General features: G+C 43.9%; 1 protein-coding gene across 1 annotated transcript in view; it reads right to left on the bottom strand.

Moving 5' to 3' along the window:
• Positions 1-16257, bottom strand: part of LOC128706629 (GATA zinc finger domain-containing protein 17-like) — a 29726-nt gene that overhangs the window by 986 nt on the left and 12483 nt on the right. Inside the window, exon 3 of the mRNA XM_070093467.1 lies at positions 9848-9936. Coding sequence (XP_069949568.1) covers positions 9848-9936 — 89 coding nt within the window. The remainder of the gene's footprint in view (positions 1-9847; positions 9937-16257) is intronic.

Raw genomic sequence — 16257 nt, 5'->3', positions numbered from 1 at the left:
CTTATTGTTATGCTAAGCTGAAGAAAGCTTATTGTTATGCTAAGCTGAAGAAAGCTTATTGTTATGCTAAGCTGAAGAAAGCTTATTGTTATGCTAAGCTGAAGAAAGCTTATTGTTATGCTAAGCTGAAGAAAGCTTATTGTTATGCTAAGCTGAAGAAAGCTTATTGCTATGCTAAGCTGAAGAAAGCTTATTGTTATGCTGAGCATTTCAGGCAAACTTAAGCTTGTCTTCAGCCTAAAATCGCAATAAGTAATTGTTTGGTTATATCTTCGGTCTGTAAATGTTTATAAAGAATAAATTTTTGACTTAAAGGAACCAGCAAGCAGTCAATTGTTACTTAAAGTTGGATTCGTGACTCACGAAAATGTCATGACACAGTTGCTAACAAACCATACCACGGGTGGGGATTGAACTCGCGGCGTGTGAGTCGTGAAAGTCCAGGCCAGCGCGTAAACCACTAGGCCAGTGGCTTACCCGCTGGCCTGGAGTTGTACGACTCAGTCGCCGTGGGTTCAATCCCCACCCGTGGTATGATAAGGTTGTATTATAATTACAAGCAATGAGAATAAGAGTATAGTTTATATACGTTCATGGTTGAGAGAAATGTTCGCCATAATAACTGGTAGTTAATGCATTTATTATATTTAGCTGTTGTCAGGATGTATTATTGAAAGATGGTGTTGTTGACAGTAGTTCTGAAGATGCTGGCAGATACGGACTATCTGGAGAGTCCTGGCAGGGAGTTCCAGATTTTGGGTGGCAGGGAGTTCCAGATTTTGGGTGGCAGGGAGTTCCAGATTTTGGGTATCAAGGAATTCCATATTTTGGGTAGCATTTTTTCCAGATTATGGGTAGCAAGGAGTTCCCGATTTTGGTATGTAAATACGTCTCGGCTTCTCAGTAAGTATTGGAAACACTTTACTAAATCTCAAGGACCAGGAGAACTCCTCACTACTTCTCAGTAAGTAGAGAGAAAACTATGTGCAGATCTCCGGCTCTTGATTTCCCAGTAATCGCTATATGCCTCTGTTTTCAAGAACCTACATTACTTACCGTAATGCAGTTACAGTGGACCCTCGACTAACGCTATTAATCCGTTCCTGAGAGCTCATCGTTAGTCAAAATAATCGTTAGTCAAGTTAATTTTCCCCATAAGAAATAATGGAAATCAAATTAATCCGTGCAAGACACCCAAAAGTATTGAAAAAAAAAAATTAACACATGAAATATTAATTTTAATACACACAAACTGAAGAAGACATGCACAGTTACATGACACTTACCTTTATTGAAGATCTGGTGATGATTGATGGGATGGGAAGAGGGGAGTGTGTTGATGGACTTAGTGTTTAGAAGGGGAATCCCCTTCCATTAGGACTTGAGGTGGCAAGTCCTTTTTCGGGGTTACTTCCCTTCTTTTAATGCCACTAGGACCAGCTTGAGAGTCACTGGACCTCTGTCGCACAACATATCTGCCCATAGAGGCCTGTACCTCCCGTTCCTTTATGACATTCCTAACGTGTTTCACAACATTGTCAGTGTCACCATTAAACACTTGCAGACTTTTTCCCAGACTTTCTCCACGATACTTGAACCTGTGTTTATGCTTTGCTGTCGTCTGTATATTTCCCCTTTATACTCCTTGTTTTGAGTTAATAACTTATTTTCTTGAACTAATCATCTATTGTCTGAAGCAATAATTCATTGTCTTCAATAACCTGCTGTTTTGAACTAATATATACTCTATAATTTCAGCATTGTCTACGTCTCGCAATTTATTAAGTACTGAAAACTCACTGTGGCAAGCGATGAGTACGTTACGTTTATTCGACGTACGTCAACACGCTCATTTAAGCATGCCCTCCCAACCAGCAAACCAGCAGTTTAAGGGTATAGCAGTCGGTGCCCCCCATTAAAACTAACCATACCACGGGTGGGGTTAGAACCCGAGATCAGAGAGTCTCAAAACTCCAGACCGTCGCGTTAGCCACTGGACCAGCTACCCACAATAAGATTCATCCATATAGGTATATTTATACACCATTACGATTTCGTGTGTCAAGCCCATCAGTGTTGTGAAGTAACGTCAGGAACAACACTGGCGTACTTATCTCAAGTCTGGTCGCTCACGGTTCTCACTGTGTCTCTTGCGAACGTCAGGAACAACACTGGCGTACTTATCTCAAGTCTGGTCGCTCACGGTTCTCACTGTGTCTCTTGCTTGCAGACTTGCTGTGTACATAGTGTATATACATTGTACATATACTGGCATGCTGTTTTGGTGAAGGAAATATGTATTTACTGCTGACTTGCTAGTTCCTCATTCCTACCATAGTTAATTGTATTACGAGTTGGTGTTCAGGCAACAAGACTACACCTGATACATATTCGTATTGTAAAGGTTAGCGTTTTATTATAGTGCTGGTGGGTTATTCTACTGACGCGTGTTAGGAGGTTCGTGACTAAATATACACTGTGAATCTTGTCCAAGCTATCTCTAAAATGCTGCTGGTGTATTGGTCGTTCTATTGGTACTGAGAATCAACGAACTGTAACTGCTACACAGCTTCGTGAGTGTAAACGCAACAAATTAAGGTCTGACTTGTGTAACATGGCTTTCCAACTGAGAGAGTAATGAGGCGCTTCCCTCCTCAATAGTTTAGTCATAATGGGGGAGGACAAACTCCAGAATAATGGGATAACCATCCACCTGTGGAAACAAATGGTGAATCAGCGTTGTCTCGGGGAGAATCAGCTTCGTTAGGGCTTAAGGGGCACGTGAATTTCCGTGTCTTTTAATATTGTTTTTTTCCCTATAATCTACCCTATCCATAATTACTATCGTATTTGATTTATCTGTTTCGTAAGGTGAAGTCCAGGATCTTTCCTTAATTCATGGTATAACTTAACAAACTGAACATTAAAATGGTATAAAATACCGAAAGGTTGTTAGGTAAGACACATATGGACTGATTACATCGTCTTCAAGTATCTTCTGCTTCTATCAACTTTTCTGTACTCGACTGAAGAAGCCTACTGTGTAGGCGAAACGTTTCGAAATAAAGATACCTAACTGTTGCATATGTGTGTTACCTAACATAACTTAACAAATCTTTGAGAACAGTTGTGTTGTAGAGGTCTGAGTAGTGCTCAGACCTCTACAACACAATTGTCCTGACATCAATGACATACAATGATCGACACCATGCCTAACCCTTCTAGGGTAGGGTAGGTGCCTGAGCCCGAGCCTTTAGCTCATAAGACTGTCATTCCCATTAGCCCCCTTGTGGCGGGGATGGCAGACCAGAGAGGCCTAGCTTGTGGCTAGGCCTGGGGACAGTTGGTCCCAAAGATGAGGAGGTACTTGTGCCTCCTCCCATGGGAGACTTAGGTCTCAGACACTCCCTAAAGAGGGAGCCAAGGCCGGGCCACCACTTGGACAAGGCCCGGGCCGGGAGAATACCGGCGAATATTTAATAATAATAATAATAATGACATACAATGACACTGATGTCATTGTACGTTATTGATGTCAGCTATGATCTGTATACCTTGTATATGTACTGGTAGAAAAAAATGATCATACATTATTACCAGCAAAATTCATCCAGAACTTGGGTGTTGTGGTTCAGGTGTACAATACACCTGGTCACCGCAGAGATGTACAGCTCTTGGGCTGCAGCAACTGGTGGCTTTCATTTTCATTGCCTACGTGGATTTACTTAGCGCTTCATATACAATCGTGGTAATACCTCTTTCGGATCCTGCCTCCCACTTTTCTTGTTTCGTTTAACCTCTCTCCTTTCCCTATCTCTCTTTCTCTCTCCACCGTCTTTACTTCCTACCATTATCTATCCATGTCTGTGATCTTCTGACTATCATTCCTTATCTTTATCTCTTTTGTTATGTAACTCGTTCTCCAGATTTTCCTTTTTCTTGAACTCTTTCCTCTAACTCAATCTTACTGTTTCTTCTCTAACTTACCCATAATGTCTCTTCGTTGTCTGGTGAGAAGCCTAAGTCTTCCTGTTTCTTCTCTAACTTACCCATAATGTCTCTTCGTTGTCTGGTGAGAAGCCTAAGTCTTCCTGTTTCTTCTCTAACTTACCCATAATGTCTCTTCCTTGTCTGGTGAGAAGCCTAAGTCTTCCTGTTTCTTCTCTAACTTACCCATAATGTCTCTTCCTTGTCTGGTGAGAAGCCTAAGTCTTCCTGTTTCTTCTCTAACTTACCCATAATGTCTCTTCCTTGTCTGGTGAGAAGCCTAAGTCTTCCTGTTTCTTCTCTAACTTACCCATAATGTCTCTTCCTTGTCTGGTGAGAAGCCTAAGTCTTCCTGTTTCTTCTCTAACTTACCCATAATGTCTCTTCCTTGTCTGGTGAGAAGCCTAAGTCTTCCTGTTTCTTCTCTAACTTACCCATAATGTCTCTTCGTTGTCTGGTGAGAAGCCTAAGTCTTCCTGTTTCTTCTCTAACTTACCCATAATGTCTCTTCCTTGTCTGGTGAGAAGCCTAAGTCTTCCTGTTTCTTCTCTAACTTACCCATAATGTCTCTTCCTTGTCTGGTGAGAAGCCTAAGTCTTCCTGTTTCTTCTCTAACTTACCCATAATGTCTCTTCCTTGTCTGGTGAGAAGCCTAAGTCTTCCTGTTTCTTCTCTAACTTACCCATAATGTCTCTTCCTTGTCTGGTGAGAAGCCTAAGTCTTCCTGTTTCTTCTCTAACTTACCCATAATGTCTCTTCCTTGTCTGGTGAGAAGCCTAAGTCTTCCTGTTTCTTCTCTAACTTACCCATAATGTCTCTTCCTTGTCTGGTGAGAAGCCTAAGTCTTCCTGTTTCTTCTCTAACTTACCCATAATGTCTCTTCCTTGTCTGGTGAGAAGCCTAAGTCTTCCTGTTTCTTCTCTAACTTACCCATAATGTCTCTTCCTTGTCTGGTGAGAAGCCTAAGTCTTCCTGTTTCTTCTCTAACTTACCCATAATGTCTCTTCCTTGTCTGGTGAGAAGCCTAAGTCTTCCTGTTTCTTCTCTAACTTACCCATAATGTCTCTTCCTTGTCTGGTGAGAAGCCTAAGTCTTCCTGTTTCTTCTCTAACTTACCCATAATGTCTCTTCCTTGTCTGGTGAGAAGCCTAAGTCTTCCTGTTTCTTCTCTAACTTACCCATAATGTCTCTTCCTTGTCTGGTGAGAAGCCTAAGTGTCTGTCTCTTCCTTGTCTGAGAAGCCTAAGTCTTCCTGTTTCTTCTCTAACTTACCCATAATGTCTCTTCCTTGTCTGGTGAGAAGCCTAAGTCTTCCTGTTTCTTCTCTAACTTACCCATAATGTCTCTTCCTTGTCTGGTGAGAAGCCTAAGTCTTCCTGTTTCTTCTCTAACTTACCCATAATGTCTCTTCCTTGTCTGGTGAGAAGCCTAAGTCTTCCTGTTTCTTCTCTAACTTACCCATAATGTCTCTTCCTTGTCTGGTGAGAAGCCTAAGTCTTCCTGTTTCTTCTCTAACTTACCCATAATGTCTCTTCCTTGTCTGGTGAGAAGCCTAAGTCTTCCTGTTTCTTCTCTAACTTACCCATAATGTCTCTTCCTTGTCTGGTGAGAAGCCTAAGTCTTCCTGTTTCTTCTCTAACTTACCCATAATGTCTCTTCCTTGTCTGGTGAGAAGCCTAAGTCTTCCTGTTTCTTCTCTAACTTACCCATAATGTCTCTTCCTTGTCTGGTGAGAAGCCTAAGTCTTCCTGTTTCTTCTCTAACTTACCCATAATGTCTCTTCCTTGTCTGGTGAGAAGCCTAAGTCTTCCTGTTTCTTCTCTAACTTACCCATAATGTCTCTTCCTTGTCTGGTGAGAAGCCTAAGTCTTCCTGTTTCTTCTCTAACTTACCCATAATGTCTCTTCCTTGTCTGGTGAGAAGCCTAAGTCTTCCTGTTTCTTCTCTAACTTACCCATAATGTCTCTTCCTTGTCTGGTGAGAAGCCTAAGTCTTCCTGTTTCTTCTCTAACTTACCCATAATGTCTCTTCCTTGTCTGGTGAGAAGCCTAAGTCTTCCTGTTTCTTCTCTAACTTACCCATAATGTCTCTTCCTTGTCTGGTGAGAAGCCTAAGTCTTCCTGTTTCTTCTCTAACTTACCCATAATGTCTCTTCCTTGTCTGGTGAGAAGCCTAAGTCTTCCTGTTTCTTCTCTAACTTACCCATAATGTCTCTTCCTTGTCTGGTGAGAAGCCTAAGTCTTCCTGTTTCTTCTCTAACTTACCCATAATGTCTCTTCCTTGTCTGGTGAGAAGCCTAAGTCTTCCTGTTTCTTCTCTAACTTACCCATAATGTCTCTTCCTTGTCTGGTGAGAAGCCTAAGTCTTCCTGTTTCTTCTCTAACTTACCCATAATGTCTCTTCCTTGTCTGGTGAGAAGCCTAAGTCTTCCTGTTTCTTCTCTAACTTACCCATAATGTCTCTTCCTTGTCTGGTGAGAAGCCTAAGTCTTCCTGTTTCTTCTCTAACTTACCCATAATGTCTCTTCCTTGTCTGGTGAGAAGCCTAAGTCTTCCTGTTTCTTCTCTAACTTACCCATAATGTCTCTTCCTTGTCTGGTGAGAAGCCTAAGTCTTCCTGTTTCTTCTCTAACTTACCCATAATGTCTCTTCCTTGTCTGGTGAGAAGCCTAAGTCTTCCTGTTTCTTCTCTAACTTACCCATAATGTCTCTTCCTTGTCTGGTGAGAAGCCTAAGTTTTCCTGTTTCTTCTCTAACTTACCCATAATGTCTCTTCCTTGTCTGGTGAGAAGCCTAAGTCTTCCTGTTTCTTCTCTAACTTACCCATAATGTCTCTTCCTTGTCTGGTGAGAAGCCTAAGTCTTCCTGTTTCTTCTCTAACTTACCCATAATGTCTCTTCCTTGTCTGGTGAGAAGCCTAAGTCTTCCTGTTTCTTCTCTAACTTACCCATAATGTCTCTTCCTTGTCTGGTGAGAAGCCTAAGTCTTCCTGTTTCTTCTCTAACTTACCCATAATGTCTCTTCCTTGTCTGGTGAGAAGCCTAAGTCTTCCTGTTTCTTCTCTAACTTACCCATAATGTCTCTTCCTTGTCTGGTGAGAAGCCTAAGTCTTCCTGTTTCTTCTCTAACTTACCCATAATGTCTCTTCCTTGTCTGGTGAGAAGCCTAAGTCTTCCTGTTTCTTCTCTAACTTACCCATAATGTCTCTTCCTTGTCTGGTGAGAAGCCTAAGTCTTCCTGTTTCTTCTCTAACTTACCCATAATGTCTCTTCCTTGTCTGGTGAGAAGCCTAAGTCTTCCTGTTTCTTCTCTAACTTACCCATAATGTCTCTTCCTTGTCTGGTGAGAAGCCTAAGTCTTCCTGTTTCTTCTCTAACTTACCCATAATGTCTCTTCCTTGTCTGGTGAGAAGCCTAAGTCTTCCTGTTTCTTCTCTAACTTACCCATAATGTCTCTTCCTTGTCTGGTGAGAAGCCTAAGTCTTCCTCTTTCTTCTCTAACTTACCCATAATGTCTCTTCCTTGTCTGGTGAGAAGCCTAAGTCTTCCTCTTTCTTCTCTAACTTACCCATAATGTCTCTTCCTTGTCTGGTGAGAAGCCTAAGTCTTCCTCTTTCTTCTCTAACTTACCCATAATGTCTCTTCCTTGTCTGGTGAGAAGCCTAAGTCTTCCTGTTTCTTCTCTAACTTACCCATAATGTCTCTTCCTTGTCTGGTGAGAAGCCTAAGTCTTCCTCTTTCTTCTCTAACTTACCCATAATGTCTCTTCCTTGTCTGGTGAGAAGCCTAAGTCTTCCTGTTTCTTCTCTAACTTACCCATAATGTCTCTTCCTTGTCTGGTGAGAAGCCTAAGTCTTCCTCTTTCTTCTCTAACTTACCCATAATGTCTCTTCCTTGTCTGGTGAGAAGCCTAAGTCTTCCTGTTTCTTCTCTAACTTACCCATAATGTCTCTTCCTTGTCTGGTGAGAAGCCTAAGTCTTCCTGTTTCTTCTCTAACTTACCCATAATGTCTCTTCCTTGTCTGGTGAGAAGCCTAAGTCTTCCTGTTTCTTCTCTAACTTACCCATAATGTCTCTTCCTTGTCTGGTGAGAAGCCTAAGTCTTCCTGTTTCTTTTCTAACTTACCCATAATGTCTCTTCCTTGTCTGGTGAGAAGCCTAAGTCTTCCTCTTTCTTCTCTAACTTACCCATAATGTCTCTTCCTTGTCTGGTGAGAAGCCTAAGTCTTCCTGTTTCTTCTCTAACTTACCCATAATGTCTCTTCCTTGTCTGGTGAGAAGCCTAAGTCTTCCTGTTTCTTCTCTAACTTACCCATAATGTCTCTTCCTTGTCTGGTGAGAAGCCTAAGTCTTCCTGTTTCTTCTCTAACTTACCCATAATGTCTCTTCCTTGTCTGGTGAGAAGCCTAAGTCTTCCTGTTTCTTCTCTAACTTACCCATAATGTCTCTTCCTTGTCTGGTGAGAAGCCTAAGTCTTCCTGTTTCTTCTCTAACTTACCCATAATGTCTCTTCCTTGTCTGGTGAGAAGCCTAAGTCTTCCTCTTTCTTCTCTAACTTACCCATAATGTCTCTTCCTTGTCTGGTGAGAAGCCTAAGTCTTCCTATTTCTTCTCTAACTTACCCATAATGTCTCTTCCTTGTCTGGTGAGAAGCCTAAGTCTTCCTCTTTCTTCTCTAACTTACCCATAATGTCTCTTCCTTGTCTGGTGAGAAGCCTAAGTCTTCCTGTTTCTTCTCTAACTTACCCATAATGTCTCTTCCCTGTCTGGTGAGAAGCCTAAGTCTTCCTCTTTCTTCTCTAACTTACCCATAATGTCTCTTCCTTGTCTGGTGAGAAGCCTAAGTCTTCCTCTTTCTTCTCTAACTTACCCATAATGTCTCTTCCTTGTCTGGTGAGAAGCCTAAGTCTTCCTGTTTCTTCTCTAACTTACCCATAATGTCTCTTCCTTGTCTGGTGAGAAGCCTAAGTCTTCCTGTTTCTTCTCTAACTTACCCATAATGTCTCTTCCTTGTCTGGTGAGAAGCCTAAGTCTTCCTGTTTCTTCTCTAACTTACCCATAATGTCTCTTCCTTGTCTGGTGAGAAGCCTAAGTCTTCCTGTTTCTTCTCTAACTTACCCATAATGTCTCTTCCTTGTCTGGTGAGAAGCCTAAGTCTTCCTGTTTCTTCTCTAACTTACCCATAATGTCTCTTCCTTGTCTGGTGAGAAGCCTAAGTCTTCCTGTTTCTTCTCTAACTTACCCATAATGTCTCTTCCTTGTCTGGTGAGAAGCCTAAGTCTTCCTGTTTCTTCTCTAACTTACCCATAATGTCTCTTCCTTGTCTGGTGAGAAGCCTAAGTCTTCCTGTTTCTTCTCTAACTTACCCATAATGTCTCTTCCTTGTCTGGTGAGAAGCCTAAGTCTTCCTCTTTCTTCTCTAACTTACCCATAATGTCTCTTCCTTGTCTGGTGAGAAGCCTAAGTCTTCCTGTTTCTTCTCTAACTTACCCATAATGTCTCTTCCTTGTCTGGTGAGAAGCCTAAGTCTTCCTGTTTCTTCTCTAACTTACCCATAATGTCTCTTCCTTGTCTGGTGAGAAGCCTAAGTCTTCCTGTTTCTTCTCTAACTTACCCATAATGTCTCTTCCTTGTCTGGTGAGAAGCCTAAGTCTTCCTGTTTCTTCTCTAACTTACCCATAATGTCTCTTCCTTGTCTGGTGAGAAGCCTAAGTCTTCCTGTTTCTTCTCTAACTTACCCATAATGTCTCTTCCTTGTCTGGTGAGAAGCCTAAGTCTTCCTGTTTCTTCTCTAACTTACCCATAATGTCTCTTCCTTGTCTGGTGAGAAGCCTAAGTCTTCCTCTTTCTTCTCTAACTTACCCATAATGTCTCTTCCTTGTCTGGTGAGAAGCCAGGAGACTTGGTGTGGGAAACACTCGATCACAGACATTACACGTCAATATTTCATCTGTGGAGAAAGAAGAACATTAGAGCTTCTAAAAGAAGACTGTGGACTGTACACACTTTAATTCTCAGTACCAGAAACTATTGCACTTTAAACATCAGTTGGCAATAAATTTAACACATAGGCAGAACTGACAGGAGCAATTAGACATGAGTCGTATTCGGAGGTAATTACAGTCCAGGAACAGCAATGTGCCAGTTTAATTATTAGAAAAGGGAAACAAGACCACAAGATGTGATTATCAGGGTGGATCTACTGTGAAAATAATAAAACCTAAGCTTCAGGGGCCCCAATCCCGCAGGGGCCTCAATCCCGCAGGGGCCTCAATCCCGCAGGGGCCCCAGAAGCGACTTTAGTTCACACTGCTTAAAAATTTGGGTCGACTGTATGGGAAGTGTTTTTTAATAATAATATTAGTAATATAGTGTAATTCATTACAAAATAATTGTTAAAATAAAAATTAAAATGTTATTAAAGTATTATATAGGCCTAGTTGTTGTAGGCCTAGTTGTAGGCCTAGTTGTTTTAGGCCTAGTTGCTGTAGGTCTAGTTGTAGGCCTAGTTTTTGTAGGCCTAGTTGTTGTAGACCTAATTGTTGTAGGCCTAGTTGTTGTAGGCCTAGTTGTAGGCCTAGTTGTTGTAGGTCTAGTAGGCCTAGTTGCTGTAGGCTAGTTGTAGGCCTAGTTGTTGTAGGCCTAGTTGTTGTTAGTTACGAAGACACCCCACAACAGTTCAAGCTTTAGTGACCCACAACAGTTCAAGCTTCAGTTACCCACAACAGTTCAAGCTTCAGGGACCCACAACAGTTCAAGCTTCAGGGACCCATAACAGTTCAAGCTTCAGGGACCCACAACAGTTCAAGCTTCAGGGACCCACAACAGTTCAAGCTTCAGGGACCCACAACAGTTCAAGCTTCAGGGACCCACAACAGTTCAAGCTTCAGGGACCCACAACAGTTCAAGCTTCAGGGACCCACAACAGTTCAAGCTTCAGGGACCCACAACAGTTCAAGCTTCAGGGACCCACAACAGTTCAAGCTTCAGGGACCCGTAACAGTTCAAGCTTCAGGAACCCACAACAGTTCAAGCTTCAGGGACCCACAACAGTTCAAGCTTCAGTGTCCCACAACAGTTCAAGCTTCAGGGACCAACAACATTTCAAGCTTCAAGGGCCCATAACAGTTCAAGCTTCAGGGGCCAACAACAGTTCAAGCTTCAGGGTCACATAACAGTTCAAGCTTCAGGATCCCACAACAGTTCAAGCTTCAGGGACCCACAACAGTTCAAGCTTCAGGGTCCCACAGCAGTTCAAGCTTCAGGGTCCCACAACAGTTCAAGCTTCAGGGTCCCACAACAGTTCAAGCTTCAAGGTCCCACAACAGTTCAAGCTTCAAGGTCCCACAACAGTTCAAGCTTCAGGGTCCCACAACAGCTCAAGCTTCAGGGTCCCACAACAGTTCAAGCTTCAGGGCCCCAAAAATATAGGCCTGCCACTGGTGATCATAAATACACAAAGAACCGGAGAACCAGACCAAGCTTAGTTATACTCCTACATGTATCTCATTATGCTGAACAACCACTGTGAAAAAAATAGGGCACATCCAAGTGATCTGAAGACGTGAGGAACAACGAAAGCGCTTCCGAGTTCACTAAATTTTTTCACAGTGGTTTTTCTGTGTAATGTGAGATTATGTCTGTCTGCTGCCTGTCTCCTCTGCTCACCCCAGTATGTCTGTCTGCTGCCTGTCTTCTCTGCTCACCCCAGTATGTCTGTATGCTGCCTGTCTTCTCTGCTCACCCCAGTATGTCTGTCTGCTGCCTGTCTTCTCTGCTCACCCCAGTATGTCTGTCTGCTGCCTGTCTTCTCTGCTCACCCCAGTATGTCTGTCTGCTGCCTGTCTCCTCTGCTCACCCCAGTATGTCTGTCTGCTGCCTGTCTTCTCTGCTCACCCCAGTATGTCTGTCTGCTGCCTGTCTTCTCTGCTCACCCCAGTATGTCTGTCTGCTGCCTGTCTCCTCTGCTCACCCCAGTATGTCTGTCTGCTGCCTGTCTTCTCTGCTCACCCCAGTATGTCTGTCTGCTGCCTGTCTTCTCTGCTCACCCCAGTATGTCTGTCTGCTGCCTGTCTTCTCTGCTCACCCCAGTATGTCTGTCTGCTGCCTGTCTCCTCTGCTCACCCCAGTATGTCTGTCTGCTGCCTGTCTTCTCTGCTCACCCCAGTATGTCTGTCTGCTGCCTGTCTCCTCTGCTCACCCCAGTATGTCTGTCTGCTGCCTGTCTTTCTCTGCTCAGTATGTCTGTCTGCTGCCTGTCTTCTCTGCTCACCCCAGTATGTCTGTCTGCTGCCTGTCTTCTCTGCTCACCCCAGTATGTCTGTCTGCTGCCTGTCTTCTCTGCTCACCCCAGTATGTCTGTCTGCTGCCTGTCTCCTCTGCTCACCCCAGTATGTCTGTCTGCTGCCTGTCTCCTCTGCTCACCCCAGTATGTCTGTCTGCTGCCTGTCTTCTCTGCTCACCCCAGTATGTCTGTCTGCTGCCTGTCTTCTCTGCTCACCCCAGTATGTCTGTCTGCTGCCTGTCTCCTCTGCTCACCCCAGTATGTCTGTCTGCTGCCTGTCTTCTCTGCTCACCCCAGTATGTCTGTCTGCTGCCTGTCTTCTCTGCTCACCCCAGTATGTCTGTCTGCTGCCTGTCTTCTCTGCTCACCCCAGTATGTCTGTCTGCTGCCTGTCTCCTCTGCTCACCCCAGTATGTCTGTCTGCTGCCTGTCTCCTCTGCTCACCCCAGTATGTCTGTCTGCTGTCTGTCTTCTCTGCTCACCCCAGTATGTCTGTCTGGTGCCTGTCTCCTCTGCTCACCCCAGTATGTCTGTCTGCTGCCTGTCTTCTCTGCTCACCCCAGTATGTCTGTCTGCTGCCTATCTTCTCTGCTCACCCCAGTATGTCTGTCTGCCGCCTGTCTTCTCTGCTCACCCCAGTATGTCTGTCTGCTGCCTGTCTTCTCTGCTCACCCCAGTATGTCTGTCTGCTGCCTGTCTCCTCTGCTCACCCCAGTATGTCTGTCTGCTGCCTGTCTCCTCTGCTCACCCCAGTATGTCTGTCTGCTGCCTGTCTTCTCTGCTCACCCCAGTATGTCTGCCTGCTGCCTGTCTTCTCTGCTCACCCCAGTATGTCTGTCTGCTGCCTGTCTTCTCTGCTCACCCCAGTATGTCTGTCTGCTGCCTGTCTTCTCTGCTCACCCTAGTATGTCTGTCTGCTGCCTGTCTCCTCTGCTCACCCCAGTATGTCTGTCTGCTGCCTGTCTCCTCTGCTCACCCCAGTATGTCTGTCTGCTGCCTGTCTTCTCTGCTCACCCCAGTATGTCTGTCTGCTGCCTGTCTTCTCTGCTCACCCCAGTATGTCTGTCTGCTGCCTGTCTTCTCTGCTCACCCCAGTATGTATGTCTGCTGCCTGTCTTCTCTGCTCACCCTAGTATGTCTGTCTGCTGCCTGTCTCCTCTGCTCACCCTAGTATGTCTGTCTGCTGCCTGTCTTCTCTGCTCACCCCAGTATGTCTGTCTGCTGCCTGTCTTCTCTGCTCACCCCAGTATGTCTGTCTGCTGCCTATTTTCTTTGCTCACCCTAGTATGTCTGTCTGCTGCCCGTCTTCTCTGCTCACCCCAGTATGTCTGTCTTCTGCCTGTCTTCTCTGCTCACCCTAGTATGTCTGTCTGCTGCCTGTCTTCTCTGCTCACCCTAGTATGTCTGTCTGCTGCCTGTCTTCTCTGCTCACCCCAGTATGTCTGCTGCCTGTCTTCTCTGCTCACCCCAGTATGTCTGTCTGCTGCCTGTCTTCTCTGCTCACCCCAGTATGTCTGTCTGCTGCCTGTCTCCTCTGCTCACCCCAGTATGTCTGTCTACTGCCTGTCTCCTCTGCTCACCCTAATATGTCTGTCTGCTGCTTGTCTTCTCTGCTTACCCCAGTATGTCTGTCTGCTGCCTGTCTTCTCTGCTCACCCCAGTATGTCTGCTGCCTGTCTTCTCTGCTCACCCCAGTATGTCTGTCTTCTGCCTGTGTTCTCTGCTCACCCTAGTATGTCTGTCTGCTGCCTGTCTCCTCTGCTCACCCCAGTATGTCTGCTGCCTGTCTTCTCTGCTCACCCCAGTATGTATGTCTGCTGCCTGTCTTCTCTGCTCACTCCAGTAGGGCTGTATGCTGCCTGTCTGTCTGCTGCCTGTCGTCTCTGATCACTCTAGTATGTCTGTCTGCTGCCTGTCTCCTCTGCTCACCCCAGTATGTCTGCTGCCTGTCTTCTCTGCTCACCCCAGTATGTCTGTCTGCTGCCTGTCTCCTCTGCTCACCCCAGTATGTCTGCTGCCTGTCTTCTCTGCTCACCCCAGTATGTCTGCTGCCTGTCTTCTCTGCTCACCTTAGTATGTCTGCCTGCTGCCTGTCTTCTCTGCTCACCCCAGTATGTCTGCTGCCCGTCTTCTCTGCTCACCCCAGTATGTCTGTCTTCTGCCTGTCTTCTCTGCTCACCCTAGTATATTTGTCTGCTGCCTGTCTTCTCTGCTCACCCCAGTATGTCTGTCTGCTGCCTGTGTTCTCTGCTCACCCTAGTATGTCTGTCAGCTGCCTGTCTTCTCTGCTCACCCCAGTATGTCTGCTGCCTGTCTCCTCTGCTCACCCCAGTATGTCTGTCTCTGCTCACCCCGTCTACCTATAATCTAGAATTATACATTACTCACACTCATAATTCTGGGTCAGACAACCACCGTTCACAAAATTTCTCATTTCCACTGTTTCCCTCTCACATGTAGGAGAAAATGTGTGTGTGGGTGTGTGTACTCGCCTAATTGTGGTTGCAGGGGTCGATTCATAGCTCTTGGCCCCGCCTCTTCACTGGTCGCTATTAGGTGAAATGTCTCCCAGCGCCATGAGCTTTGTCGTACCTATTCTTAATGCTGTGTGTGTGTGTGTGTGTTCATTACAAGCGAGAATAATTACAAAATCTTTCTAAAGATCCACCAGTGAAGAACTCTTGATACAAGAACTCTTGATACAAGAACTCTTGATACAAGAACTCTTGATACAAGAACTCTTGATACAAGAACTCTTGATACAAGAACTCTTGATACAAGAACTCTTGATACAAGAACTCTTGATACAAGAACTCTTGATGCAAGAACTCTTGATACAAGAACTCTTGATCTTGATACAAGAACTCTTGATACAAGAACTCTTGATGCAAGAACTCTTGATGCAAGAACTCTTGATACAAGAACTCTTGATACAAGAACTCTTGATACAAGAACTCTTGATACAAGAACTCTTGATACAAGTACTCTTGATACAAGAACAAGAACTCTTGATGCAAGAACTCTTGATACAAGTACTCTTGATACAAGAACTCTTGATACAAGAACTCTTGATACAAGAACTCTTGATACAAGAACTCTTGATACAAGTACTCTTGATACAAGAACTCTTAATACAAGAACTCTTGATAAGAACTCTTGATACAGAACTCTTGATACAAGAACTCTTGATGCAAGAACTCTTGATACAAGTACTCTTGATACAAGAACTCTTGATACAAGAACTCTTGATACAAGAACTCTTGATACAAGAACTCTTGATACAAGTACTCTTGAACTCTTGATATACAAGAACTCTTGATACAAGAACTCTTGATACAAGAAAGAACTCTTGATACAAGAACTCTTGATGCAAGAACTCTTGATGCAAGAACTCTTGATACAAGAACTCTTGATACAAGAACTCTTGATACAAGAACTCTTGATACAAGAACTCTTGATGCAAGAACTCTTGATACAAGAACTCTTGATACAAGAACTCTTGATACAAGAACTCTTGATACAAGAACTCTTGATACAAGAACTCTTGATACAAGAACTCTTGATACAAGAACTCTTGATACAAGAACTCTTGATACAAGAACTCTTGATACAAGAACTCTTGATACAAGAACTCTTGATGCAAGAACTCTTGATGCAAGAACTCTTGATACAAGAACTCTTGATACAAGAACTCTTGATGCAAGAACTCTTGATACAAGAACTCTTGATGCAAGAACTCTTGATACAAGAACTCTTGATACAAGAACTCTTGATACAAGAACTCTTGATACAAGAACTCTTGATACAAGAACTCTTGATACAAGAACTCTTGATACAAGAACTCTTGATACAAGAACTCTTGATACAAGAACTCTTGATACAAGAACTCTTGATACAAGAACTCTTGATACAAGAACTCTTGATACAAGAACTCTTGATACAAGAACTCTTGATACAAGAACTCTTGATACAAGAACTCTTGATACAA

This window comes from Cherax quadricarinatus, chromosome 3, assembly GCF_038502225.1.
Source record: "Cherax quadricarinatus isolate ZL_2023a chromosome 3, ASM3850222v1, whole genome shotgun sequence".
In the NCBI taxonomy this organism is placed as follows: domain Eukaryota; kingdom Metazoa; phylum Arthropoda; class Malacostraca; order Decapoda; family Parastacidae; genus Cherax; species Cherax quadricarinatus.
The sequence above is the reverse complement of the archived record's forward strand: the minus strand, read 5'-3'. Positions and strand labels throughout refer to the sequence as shown.